The 19,501-nt window shown below is 37.3% G+C and overlaps 1 protein-coding gene across 1 annotated transcript in view; it reads right to left on the bottom strand.

The window, feature by feature from the left end:
- Window positions 1–1,852: 1,852 nt before the first annotated feature.
- HDX (highly divergent homeobox) overlaps window positions 1,853–19,501 on the bottom strand; it is a 173,307-nt gene continuing 155,658 nt past the window's right edge. Inside the window, exons 9-10 of the mRNA XM_060002196.1 lie at window positions 7,113–7,235; window positions 1,853–1,978 (exon numbers count right to left, since the gene is read on the bottom strand). Of these exons, the coding sequence (XP_059858179.1) occupies window positions 1,853–1,978; window positions 7,113–7,235 (249 nt within the window). The remainder of the gene's footprint in view (window positions 1,979–7,112; window positions 7,236–19,501) is intronic.

Genomic DNA, 19,501 nt, shown 5'->3' with positions numbered 1-19,501 from the left:
GATGGTAAGAGAGACTTGAAGAGCTGGAGTTTGTTCATGTTACCTCAAGAAATGGTTTCTCTATTTGCTGTATATAGTAGAGACTCTTTATCTCATAGGGAATTAGAGTGATTGATAAATTTAAACGTAATATCCAAGGTTCTGTTACTCAGCTCTCTTTTCTCTGAATGGAATTTGTCCTGTCAACAAGGAGTACTAAAAATTGTTTATGAAGAACCATACAGCTCTCAGCTAAAAGGGAGCATACCTAACAACTGAAATATTTCTGCTAACAAAGAACCATAACAGTAGCATGGCAGCAATATTAAATCAAACAAATAGCTGACAAAGTGAATGATTATCAATGAACCTTACTTATTTGTGTGTGTGGGAGGGGACATTTCAAGGTCAAAGACATTCATGACTGCATTTTTGTATTCATAAGTTGGTACCTGTGAATTCCAAGATCAAACTTGATTTTACTTACAAATTACAAAAATATCTGACATAGAAGCTTGATGGCCAAAAGAGACATCTAGTTACTTCATTAATCTTTTAGGTATAGATAGTAATTTAATCATGTGATACAATTACACACTGCCAACTCACAAATATGTGATACTGTGTGCTCAGGGAGAAACTAGCATTTTCCCTTCTATGGGTCATGGTAATGCCATCTGGTACCCTGGAAGGGAAGGTCTGCAAAAAATTGTCTACAGTGTGGTGCTATCTGGTAGCTACTAATAGAGCAACTGGGTAGCATGCCCATTTTAGGAGTGTACTCATAGAATAGTATCCAGGAAATTCAGAGGACTGTGATTTACAACCAAAGTAGTATAATTCTTTTTGGATATTATCCTTGGCTGATGACTCTGTACAAGTCTTGCATGGAAATGAGGTAAATTTTGTGGCAAAGTTAAGTGACTAGATAAAAAAAAAACAACACAAAGAAAACTCAGTGGCTTACCTTGACTTCTTGTTTCATAAAGTGTAAGAACTGAAGAAATATTATGGTGATGGTGATAAACTTGTAATATTTGTGCAACATTTCGTCTAACTCAGTTATATAAATTTACCAGTAGAATGTGAATCTTATCAATATTTGTCATTTGCAGCAATGAAGACTCCCATTAAAATTAATCTTTTACAACATTTTGTTCTATACACTTAATAATTTATTTGACTTCATGTCCATGAATTACTTTTCCATAATGCTTCCCTTCCCAAAATATTTGGGTTACATAATGGAAGAATACCAATAATTTACAATTATATAGTAGTAATCACTTCAATTTTCAAACATTAACTTAAGTCAAATTCTCATAGGAGTTTAAAAATAAATCCCAAGATTCATCCAGGTTAAAAAACATTTTTAAGGTTTTGTTTTCAATTTTCAGTCCACTTTCCTGAATAAAGGTGTATGTAGATAACAGGAAAAGGAGAGAGGAAGAAAGAAGACGTAATGGCTACAAAAACAAGACTAATCAAGCTTCAGTAACTTGATAAGCTATGTTGAAATATCTTTGTTTTTGTGTCTGGTCAAAACTATTACTAAAACTAAGATTCTTCTATAAAACCAAAAAGACCTTTCAGAAATTAGACATTATTCATTTCATAGCTAAACTGCTCAAAATTAATTACATTTTTTTCCCAGAGTTCCATCAGTTTGGAAAAAACTCTCAAACAATGCTTTTAAATTTTACATACATCTTTTTGCACCACAGCCATCATATCTTGTTAATCCTTCAGTATACGTTGTTCGACAATATCTTTTTCCAACTGAAGAATTTCGGGACAACAGAATGCAACTATCTTGAAATGCATACCTGTTAGGTAGCCAAAAGGCTGTATCACATATCCTCCCCCCACCCAATCACAAACTGTCTGAGGCATTTTTCTCTGATAAAGAAGACACACTGAATGAGGTATCATCAGGCTCCGGTGAGGCATGATTGAAATCCATCTCTTCTAATTCAGGAGGTAAATCTGACAGCAGTGCCTGAGTCAGAAAAATCAATTGTTTTGAATTAGTATGTGGACATATTTTTTCCAATTTTATAGTTGTGATCCTTTCACATTGATTTATTTTTACAGATTTAAATAAAGGAGCATTTCTCTTTCAGGGCCTTATACAATATCTTACCTAAGAGAAAAATTCTTCATACATTATTAAGGAAGTAACAAAATACTAGATCTTGAGAGCGTGGATTATATAGAGTGGAATCCTGAACAAAAGGGAAGTAAGGAGAGAAATGAGCAACTATTCTGAACCAAATGCTTTGAAGTGTTTGAGATAAGTGATTTTCATACTAGTTTTGAGTGTTCACTGATAACTGCTAAAGGGCTTTAACATTATATTCCTTATTAAAATAGTCCTGCTTGGTTATGCTGTGTCCTTCAGACTAAAACACATTTCACAAAAGAGTATTTTGTACTTCAGTGGGAGAAAGAACTTAGCAGTTAGGGGGAAATTTCAGCTATTCTACTTTAGATTAAACTTTAACAATTTAAAAGTCCAAGTGATTTTTTTTCTTTTCTTAGGCCATGCCCATATCTACAGATGGCCAAGAATTCACCAAGACACTGCTGAACCAGTGAATTTGGCTGTGTAATGATGTATCTAGAGGGCTGCTCATTTTTCTGCTGGAGTAATTAGGATAAGCCAAGAGCCATGAACTAAACTTTGCCATGGTGTAATTGTTTCATCTGGAGTTGCAGAACATGCATTCATACTAGAGAAATAAATAATTAATCAAGTTTTATCTGGTTGGTAGTGCTGATGCCCATTTGACCATCAGAAATTGCAAATTAAATGATTAATTTGATGCTCCTAATACCAAAAATAATGTAGCATATCTCGGCAATTTTTAGACAACGTTATTTGTAGTGTGGGCTTTGGGTGCAGTAGTAAACAAAGATCAAGGGAACAGGAACAAATGTAAGCTTGCCACTACCCAAATACGGAACAGAAAAACAGGGCATGTTAGAGAACACATGAAATCCACTGTTGAAATAAGACATTACTCTCCTATTCTCTTTATTAAAAGAAGTGACAGCTTATAAATCCTACAGTTTTTGTCTTAGAGCAAAGAGGAAAGATTAGAGCTTTCTGTCAGGCTTCAAAAGGAAAGACTAACTCCTTCTGAACAAAAATTTATTATTTATTTTATGCTATTAAATTGTCCATGAACTTCTTGATGAAACTGAGAGTACTATTTACAAAGCAGTCACCTAAAGGTACTACATACTCTCTAAGGTTTCTAGATCGCAGTCATAGGACACAGAGCCCTTTTCTGCTAGATCACTTGTTTACCACTAACCCAGTCTAGGTGAAACAAAGACTTTGCTGATATTGGTTGATCATAGTTTATGAGAAATACATCACTGGATTTATTTCATTTTGCAAGTGTGAAGAAGCCCCATTAAAGAGGGCAAAGTGTTACAATTAACATAGCTTAGAGTACTGGAAAGTCAAAGTAGATGAGCAAAGTTAATGACATTCTAAATTCTAGTGGGGAGACCTTCAAATCAAAGAAGCACTACTTTTTATTTCTTTCTCATTGCACTTATTGCACCTAATGTAGTTGACTAAAATGAGTGTAGTATGAAATAGGAAAACTTTAATATCTGAGGCAGTATAAGGCACAACTAATGCATGAAGTCCACTTTAAAATTCTCCTTTTCAGTATCTTCTGGATTGCAACATTGGCACACTGAACAAATCTTCAGATTATGTCAGTTGCTAGAACTGTCTTTTTCATAGACCAAAGTGAACACAATGAGCTCTCTTCACTTCAGGTTCTTCATCAGTCAGAGCCTGACCTAGTGTCACTCTTCCTAAGAGATTAAGGCATTTCCCAAATATATCATCAGTCTCTATAATACTTATTCTAGGCCCTAGGGTGTGAATGCCAACTTCCATAATGTTAACCATTCTTATCCTCCTTGAAAAGTGGAGAAATCGAAGTTCAAGAAAGGCAATTGACCTGGCTAGAATCACATAGTGAATTACCAAGGGAAGAAAGACCATAACTAATGACTTAGCACAGTTCTGGGAACATTATTTTTATTTTAAAATGGCTATTGATTAAAAATTTATTTGGATAATCAAATATTTCAGTCAGACATTATCATATATTTTTAAATCCTGGACTGCTTCATTGGAGCAAAGTATTCTGTGGAACACTCATCTCACTCAACTTACCAAAATCAAGATTAATAGAAAAACAGGCTTTTTAAATGAGAAACCAGTGACAATATGGTTCTCTTTTATTAGGCAGAATAAAAATTAATTCCTTCCAGAAATAAACCTCTAAGTATTTCATAGTATAAAGATTAGTAGTTTAAGAGATGACCTGGATAACTTTTGTGGACTACTATAGGTGTCTTCTATATTTTTAGACCATATTTTGAGATCCATTATACCCAATCTCAACTATGAAAATCAGTAGTTTCTATCTGGGGGCTGATTATATAGGCCATGATTTTCAGTACAATTTTTTTTTTTTTTTTTTTTTTTTTTTTGCGGTACGTGGGCCTGTCACTGTTGTGGCCTCTCCCATTGTGGAGCACAGGTTCTGGACGCGTAGGCTCAGCGGCCATGGCTCACGGGCCCAGCTGCTCCGTGGCATGTGGGATCTTCCCGGGCCGGGGCACGAACCCGTGTCCCCTGAATCGGCAGGCAGACTCTCAACCTCTGTGCCACCAGGGAAGCCCTTCAGTACAATTTTTATATAACTGTCTCTCTTTCCCCCTAGCCAATGTTTGATTCATATCTTAATTCATCAGCCTTTTATCAGAGGAAAAGTACAAGAAAAAGAGAAAAATACAATGTACCATAGGTACTTTTCTTATTTGTTAGTGGTTTTGGGGAAAGAATAAAGCCAGGTTAGAATTAGAAAATAACGTGCAGTTTGTGTGCCACACCTTGATATCAAGAGACGTAAACAACTGCTAAGAAGCTGACCATTCCAAACCATTCTAAGACTTTTGGGACCAGGACCACACTCCAAGTTACTCCCATAGTTGGGCCTAATTCTGATTTTTTTTTCTTTTTAACATTTATTTAATTAAAATTTACAGTTCCTTTGGGACCATGTTCAAGTGGCAGGTACATATATACACTACCAAATGTAAAACCGATAGCTAGTGGGAAGCAGCTGCATAGCACAGGGAGATCAGCTCGGTGCTTTGTGACCACCTAGAGGGGTGGGATAGGGAGGGTGGGAGGGAGGGAGATGCAGGAGGGACGAGATATGGGGATATATGTGTATGTATAGCTGATTCACTTTGTTATAAAGCAGAAACTAGCACACCACTGTAAAGCAATTATACTCCAATAAAGATGTTAAAAAAAAACAAAACAAGGGCTTCCCTGGTGGCGTAGTGGTTGAGAGTCTGCCTGCCGATGCAGGGGACACGGGTTCGTGCCCCGGTCCGGGAGGATCCCACATGCCACAGAGCGGCTGGGCCCGTGAGCCATGGCCGCTGAGCCTGCGCGTCCGGAGCCTGTGCCCCGCAACGGGAGAGGCCACAACAGTGAGAGGCCCGCGTACCGCAAAAAAAAAGCAGAAAAACAAAACAAAACACTACCACCTTATTTGTTTACAAATCTGTAGTTTTGGTTCTAAAAAACAAATACATGTTCAATATGTCATGGAATATGCATAACTCACATAATAAAGCAAAATGCTTAAATAAAGCTGGCAAAGGTAACTGAAAACTACTGTCTTGGGATGTTTGTGTATGTACAGCATGGGGGGAGCACAATTCATGAAACTGGACACATAATGTACATGCTGGTTTAAGCCTCATGAGTAAATTCTTTCCTAGTTTAAATTTTGTGGTTCAGTACTTTGGTGAAATATATAACGACTTTTTTCTTATAAAAAAAGGAGAATTGTTGGAAGCTAAAACACTAATCTTTTTCCCTAGAGATAACTCGGTTAGGCTGCATACATGCAGTCTTGCTTGAATATAAGGGATAAATGTTTGTACTCCGGCTGAATAAAAAACTCTGAGACTGTGTGACATACTACTTACACTGGATTTCTCTGATAAAGAATCAACATGGTAGTATACGACTCAGAGGCAAATTTAGTATCTTTTAGTATTAAATGGAACATTTAACATAATTCTATATTCCTTTTTAGCAAGATTAATAAATTATTTCACAAATTTTAACTGAAGAAATGAGACAGAAAATGTGTTTTGGGAGGAATTTGTAAACAAAAATCCACAGCGACAAACAAAAGATGTTGCATTTCATCTTTGGGGTAGAGCAGGGGTCCCCAACCCCTAGGCTGCAGACTGGTACCGGTCCTCGACATGTTAGGAACCGGACCACACAGCAGGAGGTGAGCAGCGGGTGCGAGAGGGAAGCTTCATCTGCCGCTCATCTCACCATCGCTCCCCCTCACTTGCATTACCACCTGAATCATCTCCCCCACAACCACCTGTTCCATGGAAAAATTGTCTTCCGTGAAACCAATCCCTGGTGCCAAAATGGTTGGGGACGGCTGGGGTAGAGGAATCAAACACTATCGTTAAATTGGGAAAAGTGAATGTTGCACTGTGGTCACAAAGAATTTCACAAAGTAATCTCAGGTTTTTTTAGTGATGAGCAACATATCATGAAATAAAAGGTATTCAAACACTTGTGAACTCTAGTAGGGGCTGGAATGTAACTGAAATCCAGAAGAGAGGCAAATGCCTCACTTCTTTCATTCACGAAAGGTCCCCAAATATGTGTCTCTCCAGTTAGTGTAGCCCAATCTCTACAAACATTTTGAGAATTTCTTTAAAACTAATTAAATGAAATAATATGAACAAGATGGGGAATACAGTCAATAATTATGTAAAAAATATTTTAAATGTTTTCCCTACTTAGTGGTGGCTTGGAATTAACAAAGTATGTTAATCAGTTATTTTGATTTTCCACTAAAGTAGCACACAAAATCTGAGTATTTTTTCCCAATCAAACTGTGCTTTAAAAAAAGTCACAAAGTAACAAATTCTTCCTTGATGCCAAGTAGGAATGAGGTATAAAAACAAAAAAATATGTAGAACCCAAGTGTGACATGCTACTTTTCAACATGATACATTACAGCTTACTATTCTCTTCTGTCACTTACCTGCTGTTGTTCCTTATCATCAGCTTTTATAGCTAGTATCAAGCTTCTTACAAACGTCTGAAGTTTAAAATATTTTTGCTTTTGAATCTCTAGTTCATTTTCAATGAATCTGACTTCTTCATTCTGAAGGAGAAAACATCGAATAATACAATTACTCTATGCAAACCTAGGACTGTACATGTTTCATGTACAATAAAATTTTTAAAAAGCAATCAACTTAGAGGGACAATAAAGAAGATAACATTTTACCATAAAGGAATATAAAGCACAGAAGTAAATTATCCTTTTACTCAAAGGCTGCCTTTTAAGCAAATCACCAACAGAAAATAATCTGCAAGGTCAAAAATCCAATCAAATAAATTCCAGTAAGAGAAAAATCAAGAAACAGTTCCCTTCTTGGAAAGACTCCTCCTACATTAAACCTAATTAGCATTTGGATTAGGATTAATAATAGAGCTCAATTAACCCCAAGTAAAGAGTGATAGCAGATGTAGTAATGCTGAATGTACTATTCACAAAGCCAAATACTGAGGTTATTATTTTGTACCAAGAAAGGACTCAAAATTTTAATAAGACTGTCTTAAGTAGTTTTCTGAGGTCCCCACCTTTATGTAAGAGTTTGTTATTTAGAAAATATCTCCAAATTTACCACTGATTTGAAACCCAGTCTCCACTATTTTTCCTAGTTGTGTAGGAAAAGAACAATAGACTAGGTTTTGGGAGGATTTTAGTGTCAGGTCTACTGATAATTGTGTAAACTTGGGCAGACCAATTAACCTGTGATTCTATTTACTCATCAATAAAATGGATATAATACTAGCAGTCTTTGGGAATTCTAGCTTGAGGGTTATAAGGCTCAAATAAGATAATGGCCATGAAATTGCTCTGAATAGATTTACTATTTAAGCTACAATAGTCAAGAAAGTGTGGTATTGTCAAAAGGGTGGACATATAGATCAATGGACAGAACAGAGAGTCCAGAACTATTTATTATATATTACTTTATACATATATAATACATATATATATGTACATATACATATTTGGTTGATTTTTGATGAAGATGCTGAGGTAATTCAATGGACAAAGAAAGAACACTCTTTCAAAAAACAGTGGCTGAACAATTGTAAATCCATACCCGCTCCAAAAATGATTATTAACCCTTACCTCACACCATATACAAAATTTAATAAGAAATGGATCGTAGGCCTAAATGTAGAACCTAAAACTATAAAACTTCTAGAGGAAAACAGAGGAAAAATATCTTTATGTCCTTGGGTTAGGCAAAGATTTTTCAATAGGACACAAAAAGCATGAAATTTAAAAGAAGGATTTCATAAAAAAAAAACAAAAAACACAGCCTTTGCTTTTCAAAAAACACTTAAGAAAATAAAAATACATGGTACATATTAGGAGAAAAAATTTGTAAATTACATATCTGATAAAGGACTTACATTCAGAATACATAAAGAGCTCTTGCAGCACAAATATAGGACCAGCAACAGAATAAAAAGCAGGCAAAATATTTGAACATACACTTTATCAAAGAAGAAATGTGAATGGCCAATAAATATGTGAAAATGCTTAATATTGTTTATCATTAAGGAAATGCAAATTAAAATCCCAAAGAGATACTACCACCAACATACTACAATGGCTAATGTTAAAGAGACTGACAATAGCAAGTGTTGATGAGAATGTGGAGCAATTAGAAGTCTCATACTTTGCTGGTGGGAGTGTAAAGCAGTACAGCAACTTTGGAAAATGTTTTGGCAGTTTTTTATAAAATTAAACATACCCTTTTTTACCATCTGACTCAGCAATCCTACTCTTAAGTATTTACCCAAGGGAAGTAAAAACACATGTCCACAAAAAGACAGACATGAATATTCATAGCAGCTTTATTCATAATAACCCCAAACTAGAAGAAACACAAGTGTTCATCAGCAGGTGAATAACAAATTGTGTTCATGGTTACACAACTGTGTCCAATTGTCAAAACTAAATGTATGAAAAGGTGAATTTTATTGTATGTAACTTACATACCAAAAAAACTGATTAAAAAATTTATTACCCAGCCCTCTTGCCAAAAACTTGAAAATAAGCTGTACGTATTCTCTGCAACAAGAGAATCTGTCTCAAAGAGCATAGCAGGACCTTTAACAGCATTTGCTCAAAAAGCTGCATAAAATTAGTTAATTCTATGGGAATTCTTGTTTCAATTGAGAGGATACAGTTGTATTAATCATATTCTATCTATGAATATGTTTACTGCATCAATTATTTTATCAGCTCAGTTTAGAACTTATTTTACCTAATAAAACTGCTTCCTTTTCAGACCATTTAATATCAAGTGAATGATCTGCAAATGATGATTCAAGCTAAATTCCTTGTTCAAAGGCACTCTACAGTAATCTAAGTTATAAGCAAGCATTATAATAAAATTCCATGTGCTCCTGCTGTAATACACTTGACTAATTCTAAACTTTTTGTATTTTTAGTATTCATTGTCAGAACAGCAGTATTAGTAAAGTGCTGACCAGGAAGTCTTTTTGAATACAGGAGATATCTATCATCATTATCATAGTGTCCTTTGAAAGTGCAGTCCCCTAGAGCTACACTCACAGTCCATTAGAAAACATTTTAAAAACAGTAATTCACATTTGCAAAAGTCAGGAAGCATCTTTTGGTATGCAGATCTCTTCTCATGCAAATATTCCTCCTCCTCAGTATTTATGCAATGTTTTTAAAACATAAACAGCTTTAAGATAATTTAATATTTCAGACATTTTCTTCTTGGAGCTGCTTTTTGCAAGCCTATTAAACACTTCCTAGATTACAGGCAGTAATTTATGTGTACTTTCGAGATTTTCCTAAGCAAATGGTTTGCGAGAAGAACTAGTAAGATAACATCAGTCACTGCATTTCACGAAAAAAGACCTAGCTCATTTTTCTTTTTAAAATCTTCCCTACATTCCCACTAAACTTTGTCAATTCTCCAAGATAACTGTAGGGAGCACTCAAGGCTTCATGAGAACCGGGGCTTTGATCTCTGAGCAGGCTATTGATGGATGCCAAACATGAGGTGTTATTTTATGATATAGCTACTCATGCCTCAGAAACTCAGTTCATCAACTTGTGTTATAAACATTTGGGGTTAGTTAGAACTCCTAGCAATATGGATTTCTAGCAAATATCTCAGTCAGAAACTCCACTATGCCCACACTGAATAGTGATGTTTGCATAGTAGTAATTACCAAACACACATAAAAAAAATTCTTTCATTTTGCTACAGTGAATCCCAAGAACAACGAGACATTGTTCAATTTAGTGTGGGGGGAAATAAGTTATAATAATACAGCTGCAGATCTTAATTGATTTTATATAATTGAGCACTTGCATAATAATATTAAAAGTATTTCCAAGGATAAATTAATTTATTCACACACTCAGGAACTACTTACAGGACACCTATGTCCTAGGCACTAGACCAGGTAACATAAACATGAATAAGATAAGTATCTACAAGAAGCTTATGATGAATATATTCAAGAAACCAGCAAGGTGATTTTGATCCCAAAACAAAGAACACTAGCATGTGTATGCAAATAGAATAAAAGAATGTTCTCTCAATGAAGATTACATTTCCAAACTGGTAAGTCTATTTTATTTATTTATTTTTCTGGCTGCACTACACGGCATGCAGGATCTTAGTTCCCTGGCCAGGGATCGAACCTGTGTGCCCCTGCACTGGGAGTGCAGTCTCAACCACTGGACCACCAGGGAAGTCCCTGGTAAGGCTATTTTAAATCAACTTACTGAAATCAGCATTGAGAACTGCTATATGAGGTTTCACTTACAGGTACTTCAGAATTAAGGTAACAAAATTCACTGATGAAGTGAACCAAAATATCTCAAATAATGATTATAAAGAGACATATTTTCTATATACGTGCTAATTTTTGAGAGTTAAATATTACTCAGCCATAAAAAGAAACGAAATTGAGCTATTTGTAATGAGGTGGATGGACCTAGAGTCTGTCATACAGAGTGAAGTAAGTCAGAAAGAGAAAAACAAATACCGTATGCTAACACATATATACGGAATGTAAGAAAAAAAATGTCATGAAGAACCTAGGGGTAAGACAGGAATAAAGATACAGACGTACTAGAGAATGGACGTGAGGATATGGGGGGGGGAAGGGTAAGCTGTGACAAAGTGAGAGAGTGGCATGGACACATATACACTACCAAATGTAAAATAGATAGCTAGTGGGAAGTAGCTGCATAGCTAAGGGAGATCAGCTCAGTGCTTTGTGACCACCTAGAGGGGTGGGATAGGGAAGGTGGGAGGGAGGGAGACGCAAGAGGGAAAAGATATGGGAACATATGCATATGTATAACTGATTCACTTTGTTATAAAGCAGAAACTAACACAACATTGTAAAGAAATTATACTCCAATAAAGATGTAAAAAAAAAAAAGGTCATGTAGGATGGTGATGTTTTATAAAAGATATCCTTAATAAGGTAGCGAAAGACCCCTTGTTCCCGCAGAATTTACCAAAATGGAAAACACTGGGACGAGGGGAAGATGGCGGAAGAGTAAGACGCGGAGATCACCTTCCTCCCCACAGATACATCAGAAATACATCTACACGTGGAACAACTCCTACAGAACACCTACTGAACGCTGGCAGAAGACCTTAGACCTCCCAAAAGGCAAGAAACTCCCCACGTACCTGGGTAGGGCAAAAGAAACAAAGAAAAAACAGAGACAAAAGTATAGGGATGGGACCTGCACCAGTGGGAGGGAGCTGTGAAGGAGGAAAGGTTTCCCCACACTAGGAAGCCCCTTCGCGGGCAGAGATTGTGGGTGCCAGAGGCGGGGAGCTTCAGAGCCGCGGAGGAGAGCGCAGCAACAGGCGTGCGGAGGGCAAAGCGGTGAGATCCACGCAGAGGATTGGTGCTGACCGGCACTCACCAGCTCGACAGACTTGTCTGCTCACCAGCCGGGGTGGGCGGGGCTGCGAGATGAGGCTCGGGCTTTGATCGGAGGGCAGGGAGAGGACTGGGGTTGGCGGCGTGAACACAGCCTGAAGGGGTTAGTGCACCACGGCTAGCCGGGAGGGAGTCCGGGAAAAGGTCTGGAGCTGTGGAAGAGGCAAGAGACTTTTTCTTCCCTCTTTGTTTCTTGGTGCGCAAGGAGAGGGGATTAAGAGCGATGTTTAAAGGAGCTCCAGAGACGGGCACGAGCTGCGGCTAAAAGCGCAGACCCCAGAGACAGCTAAGGCTGCTGCTGCTGCCACCAAGAAGCCTGGGTGCGAGCACAGGTCACTATCCACACCTCCCTTCTGGGGAGCCTGTGCAGCCCACAGCTGCCAGGTTGCCGGGATCCAGGGACAACTTCCCCGGGAGAATGAACGGCGCGCCTCAGGCTGGTGCATTGTCATGCCGGCCTCTGGCGCCGCAGGCTCGCCCCGCACTCCGTGCCCCTCCCTCCCCCCCGGCCTGAGTGAGCCAGAGCCCCCGAATCAGCGGCTCCTTGAACCCCATCCTGTCTGAGCAAAAAACAGTCGCCCTCCGGCGACCTACACTTAGAGGCGGGGCCAAATCCAAAGCTGAGGCCCTGGGAGCTGTGAGAACAAAGAAGAGAAAGGGAAATCTCTTCCCAGCAGCCTCAGAAGCAGCCAATTAAAGCTCCACAATCAACTTGATGTACCCTGCATCTGTGGAATACATGAATAGACAACAAATCATTCCAAACTGAGGAGGTGGACTTTGAGAGCAAGGTTTATGATTTTTTCCCCTTTTCCTCCTTTTGTGCATGTGTACGCTTCTGTGTGAGATTTTGTCTGTATAGCTTTGCTTCCACCATTTGTCCTAGGGTTCTATCTGTCCGTTTTTCTTTTGTTTTTTTTTTAATTTTTTTCTTAATATTTAATTTTAATAACTTTATTTTATTTTACTTACCTTCTATCTTTCTTTCTTTCTTTCTTTCCTTCTTTCTTTCTTTCCTTCTTTCTTTCTTTCTTTCTTTCTTCCTTCCCTCCTTTAGACAATGAATCATCCCAAATTGAGGAGGTGGACTTTGAGAGCAAGATTTATGATTTTTTTCCCCTTTTCCTCTTTTAGTGAGTGTGTATGTGTATGCTACTCTGTGAGATTTTTTCTGTATAGCTTTGCTTCCACCATTTGTCCTAGGGTTCTATGCGTCCATTGTTTTTTTAATTTTTTTCTTAATAATTAATTTTAATGTTAATAACTTTATTTTACTTATCTTCCTTCTTTCTTTCTTTCTTTCTTTCTTTCTTTCTTTCTTTCTTTCTTTCTTTCTTTCTTTCCTTCCTTCCTTCCTTCCTTCCCTCCTTTAGACAACGAATCATCCCAAATTGAGGAGGTGGACTTTGAGAGCAAGATTTATGATTTTTTCCCCTTTTCCTCTTTTTGTGAGTGTGTATGTGTAAGTTCTGTATGAGATTTTGTCTGTATAGCTTTGCTTCCACCATTTGTCCTAAGGTTCTATCCATCCATTTTTTGTTTTTTTTAAAATTATTTTTCTTAATAATTATTTTTTAATTTAATAACTTTATTATATTTCACTTTATTTTATTTTATCGTCTTTCTTTCTTTCTTTTTTCCTTCCTTCCCTCCTTCCTTCCTTCCTTCCTTCCTCCAACTGTTCCTCCCTCCCTCCTTCCCTCCTTTCTTTCTTTCATCCCTTCTTTATTTCTTTCTTCCTTCCTTCCTGCCTTCCCACCTTTCTTTCTTTCTTTCTTTCTTTCTTTCTTTCTTTCTTTCTTTCTTTCTTTCTTTCTTTCTTTCTTTCTTTCTTTCTTTCTTTCTTTCTTATAATTCTACTAATTCTTTCTCTCTACTTTTCCTCCCTTTTCCTGAGCCATGTGGATGAAAGGCTTTTGGTGCTGCAGCCAGGAGTCAGTGATGTGCCTCTGAGGTGGGAGAGCCAACTTGAGGACACTGGACAACAAGTGACCTCCCAGCTCCACATAATATCAAACGGCAAAAATCTCCCAGAGATCTCCATCTCAATGCCACCACCCAGCTTCACTCAACAAGCAGCAAACTACAGTGCTGGACACCCTATCCCAAACAATTAGCAAAACAGGAACACTACCCCAGCCATTAGCAGAGAGTCTACCTAAAATCATAATAAATCCACAGACACCTCAAAACACACCACCAGATGTGGACATGCCCACCAGAAAGACAAGATCCAGCCCCATCCACCAGAACACAGGCACTAGTCCCCTCCACCAGAAAGCCTACACAACCCACTGAACCAACCTTAGCCACTGGGGACAGACATCAAAAACAATGGGAACTATGAACCTGCAGCCTGCAAATAGGAGACCCCAAACACAGTAAGATAAGCAAAATGAGAAGACAGAAAAACACACCGCATATGAAGGAGGAAGATAAAAACCCACCAGACCTAACACATGAAGAGGAAATAGGCAGTCTACCTGAAAGAGAATTCAAAATAATGATAGTAAAGATGATCCAAAATCTTGAAAATAGAATAGACAAATGCAAGATACTTTTAACAAGGACCTAGAAATACTAAAGATGAAACAAACAATGATGAACAACACAATAAATGAAATGAAAAATACTCTAGATGGGATCAGTAGCAGAATAACTGAGGCAGAAGAACGGATAAGTGACCCGGAAGATAAAATAGTGGAAATAACTACTGCAGAGCAGAAGAAAGAAAAAAGAATGAAAAGAACTGAGGAAGTATCAGAGACCTCTGGGACAACATTAAACGCTCCAACATTCGAATTATAGGGGTTCCAGAAGAAGAAGAGAAAAAGAAAGGGACTGAGAAAATATTTGAAGAGATTATAGTTAAAAATTTCCCTAATATGGGGAAAGAAATAGATAATCAAGCCCAGGAAGCACAGAGTCCCATACAGGATAAATCCAAGGAGAAATATGCCAAGACACATATTAATCAAACTATCAAAAATTAAATACAAAGAAAGCATATTAAAAGCAGCAAGGGAAAAACAACAAATAACACACAAGGGAATCCCCATAAGGTTAACAGCTGATCTTTCAGCAGAAACTCTGCAAGCCAGAAGGGAGTGGCAGGACATATTTAAAGTGATGAAGGAGAAAAACCTGCAACCAAGATTACTCTACCCAGCAAGGATCTCATTCAGATTTGATGGAGAAATTAAAACTTTTACAGACAAGCAAAAGCTGAGAGAGTTCAGCACCACCAAACCAGCTTTACAACAAATGCTGAAGAAACTACTCTAGGCAAGAAACACAAGAGAAGGAAAAGACCTACAGTAACAAACCCAAAACAATTTAGAAAATGGGAACAGGAACATACATATCGATCATTACCTTAAATGTAAATGGACTAAATGCTCCCACAAAAAGACACAGATTGGCTGAATGAATACAAAAACAAGACCCATATATATGCTGTCTACAAGAGACCCACTTCAGACCTTGAGACACATACAGACTGAAAGTGAGGGGATGGAAAAAGATATTCCATGCAAATGGAAACGAAGAGAAAGCTGGAGTAGCAATTCTCATATCAGACAAAATAGACTTTAAAATAAAGACTATTACAAGAGACAAAGAAGGACACTACATAATGATCAAGGGATTGATCCAAGAAGAAGATATAACAATTGTAAATATTTATGCACCCAACATAGGAGCACCTCAAAACATAGGGCAAATACTAACAGCCATAAAAGGGGAAATCAACAGTAACACATTCATAGTAGGGGACTTTAACACCCCACTTTCACCAATGGACAGATCATCCAAAATGAAAATAAATAGGGAAACACACGCTTTAAATGATACATTAAACAAGATGGACTTAATTGATATTTACAGGACATTCTATCCAAAAACAACAGAATACACATTTTTCTCAAGTGCACATGGAACATTCTCCAGGATAGATCATATCTTTGGTCATAAATCAAGCCTTGGTAAATTTAAGAAAATTGAAATTGTTTTAAGTATGTTTTCCAATCACAACGCTATGAGACTAGATATCAATTACAGGAAAAGATCTGTAAAAAATACAAACACATGGAAGGTAAACAATACACTACTTAATAACGAAGTGATAACTGAAGAAATCAAAGAGGAAATCATAAAATACCTGGATACAAATGACAATGGAGACATGATGACCCAAAGCCTATGGGATGCAGCAAAAGCAGTTCTAAGAGGGAAATTTATAGCAATACAAGCCCACCTTAAGAAACAGGAAACATCTCGAATAAACAATGTAATATTGCATGTAAAGCAATTAGAGAAAGAAAAACAAAGAAAAACCCCTAAATTTAGCAGAGGGAAATAAATCATAAAAATCAGATCAGAAATAAATGAAAAAGAAATGAAGGAAACAATAGCAAAGATCAATAAAACTAAAAGCTGGTTCTTTGAGGAGACAAACAAAATAGATAAACCATTAGCCACACTCATTAAGAAAAAAAGGGAGAAGACTCAAATCAATAGAATTAGAAATGGAAAATGAGAAGTAAAACTGGCACTGCAGAAATAGAAAAGATCATGAGAGATTACTGCAAGCAAGTCTATGCCAATAAAATGGACAACCTGGAAGAAGTGGAAAAATTCTTAGAAATGCACAACCTGCCAAGACTGAATCAGGAAGAAATAGAAAATATAAACAGGCCAATCACAAGCAGTGAAATTGAAACTGTGATGAAAAATCTTCCAAAAAACAAAAGCCCAGGACCAGATGGCTTCACAGGCAAATTCAATCAAACATTTAGAGAAGAGCTAACACCTATCCTTCTCAAACTCTTCCAAAATATAGCAGAGGGAGGAACACTCCCAAATTCATTCTACGAGGCCACTATTACCTTGATACCAAAACCAGAAAAAGATGTCACATAAAAGAAAACTATAGGCAAATATCACTGATGAACATAGATGCAAAAATCCTCAACAAAACACTAGCAAACAGAATCCAACAGCACATTAAAGGGATCATCCAACATAATCAAGTGAGGTTTATTCCAGGAATACAAGGATTCTTAAATATACACAAATTAATCAATGTGATAAACCATATTAACAAATTGAAGGAGAAAAAACATATGATCATCTCAATAGATGCGGAGAAAACTTTCAACAAAATTCAACACGCATTTATGATAAAAATCGTGCAGAATGTAGGCATAGAGGGAACTTTCCTCAACATAATAAAGGCCATATATGACAAACCCACAGCCAACATCATCCTCAATGGTGAAAAACTGAAAGCATTTCCACTAAGATCAGGAACAAGATAAGGTTGCCCACTCTCACCACTCTTATTCAACATAGATTTGGAAGTTGTAGCCACAGCAATCAGAGAAGAAAAGGAAATAAAATAATCCAAATCGGAAAAGAAGAAGTAAAACTGTCACTGTTTGCAGATGACCTGATACTATACATAGAGAATGCTAAAAATGCTACCAGAAAACTACTAGAGCTGATCAATGAATTTGGTAAAGTTGCAGGATACAAAATTAATGCACAGAAATCTGTGGCATTCCTATGCAGTAATGACGAAAAATCTGAAAGTGAAATCAAGAAAACACTCCCATTTACCACTGCAACAAAAAGAATAAAATATCTAGGAATAAACCTACCTAAGGAGACAAAACACCTGTATGCAGAAAATTATAAGACACTGATGAAAAAAATTAAAAATGATACAAATAGATGGAGAGATATACCATGTTCTTGGATTGGAATAATCAACATTGTGAAAATGACTCTACTACCCAAAGCAATCAACAGATTCAATGCAATCCCTATCAAACTACCACTGGCATTTTTCACAGAACTAGAACAAAAAGTTCACAATTTGTATGGAAACACAAAAGACCCCGAATAGCCAAAGCAATCTTGAGAACGAAAAAAGGAACTGGAGGAATCAGGCTCCCTGACTTCAGACTATACTACAAAGCTACAGTAATCAAGACAGTATGTTACTGGCACAAAAACAGAAAGATAGATCAATGGAACAGGATAGAAAGCCCAGAGATAAACCCACGCACATATGGTCACCATATCTTTGATAATGGATGCAGGAATGTACCGTAGAGAAAGGACAGCCTCTTCAATAAGTGGTGCTGGGAAAACTGGACAGGTACATGTAAAAGTATGAGATTAGATCACTCCCTAACACCATACACAAAAAGAAGCTCAAAATGGATTAAAGACCTAAATGTAAGGCCAGAAACTATCAAACTCTTAGAGGAAGTCATAGGCAGAACACTGTATGACATAAATCACAGCAAGGTCCTTTTGACCCACACCCTAGAGAAATGGAAATAAAAACAAAAATAAACAAATGGGACCTAATGAAACTTCAGAGCTTTTGCACAACAAAGGGAACCATAAACAAGACCAAAAGACAACCCTCAGAATGGGAGAAAATATTTGCAAATGAAGCAACTGACAAGGGATTAATTTCCAATATTTACAAGCAGCTCATGCAGCTCAATAACAAAAAAAAGAAACAACCCAATCCAAAAATGGGCAGAAGACCTAAATAGATATTTCTCCAAAGAAAATATACAGACTGCCAACAAGCACATGAAAGAATGCTCAACATCATTAATCATTAGAGAAATGCCAATCAAAACTACAATGAGATATCATCTCACACCAGTCAGAATGGCCATCTTCAAAAAATCTAGAGACTATAAATGCTGGGGAGGGTGTGGAGAAAAGGGAACACTCTTGCACTGCTGGTGGGAATGTGAATTGGTACAGCCACTATGGAGAACAGTATGGAGGTTCCTTAAAAAACTACAAATAGAACAACCATGTGACCCAGCAATCCCACTACTGGGCATATACCCTGAGAAAACCATAATTCAGAAAGAGTCATGTACTAAAATGTTCATTGCAGCTCTATTTACAATAGCCCAGAGATGGAAACAGCCTAAGTGCCCATCATCGGATGAATGGATAAAGAAGATGTGGCCCATATATACAATGGAATGTTACTCAGCCATAAATAGAAACGAAATTGAGCTATTTGTAATGAGGTGGATAGACCTAGAGTCTGTCGTACAGAGTGAAGTAAGTCAGAAAGAGAGACAAATACCGTATGCTAACACATATATATGGAATTTAAGAAAAAAATGTCATGAAGAACCTAGGGGTATGACAGGAATAAAGACACAAACCTACTAGATAACAGACTTGAGGGTATGGCGAGGGCGAAGGGTGAGCTGTGACAAAGCAAGAGAGAGGCATGGACATATATACACTACCAAACGTAAGTTAGATAGCTAGTGGGAAGCAGCTGCATAGCACAGGGAGATCAGCTCGGTGCTTTGTGACCACCTGGAGGGGTGGGATAGG

The sequence above is a fragment of the Delphinus delphis genome, chromosome X (genome assembly GCF_949987515.2).
Source record: "Delphinus delphis chromosome X, mDelDel1.2, whole genome shotgun sequence".
Lineage (NCBI taxonomy): Eukaryota > Metazoa > Chordata > Mammalia > Artiodactyla > Delphinidae > Delphinus > Delphinus delphis.
The sequence above is the reverse complement of the archived record's forward strand: the minus strand, read 5'-3'. Positions and strand labels throughout refer to the sequence as shown.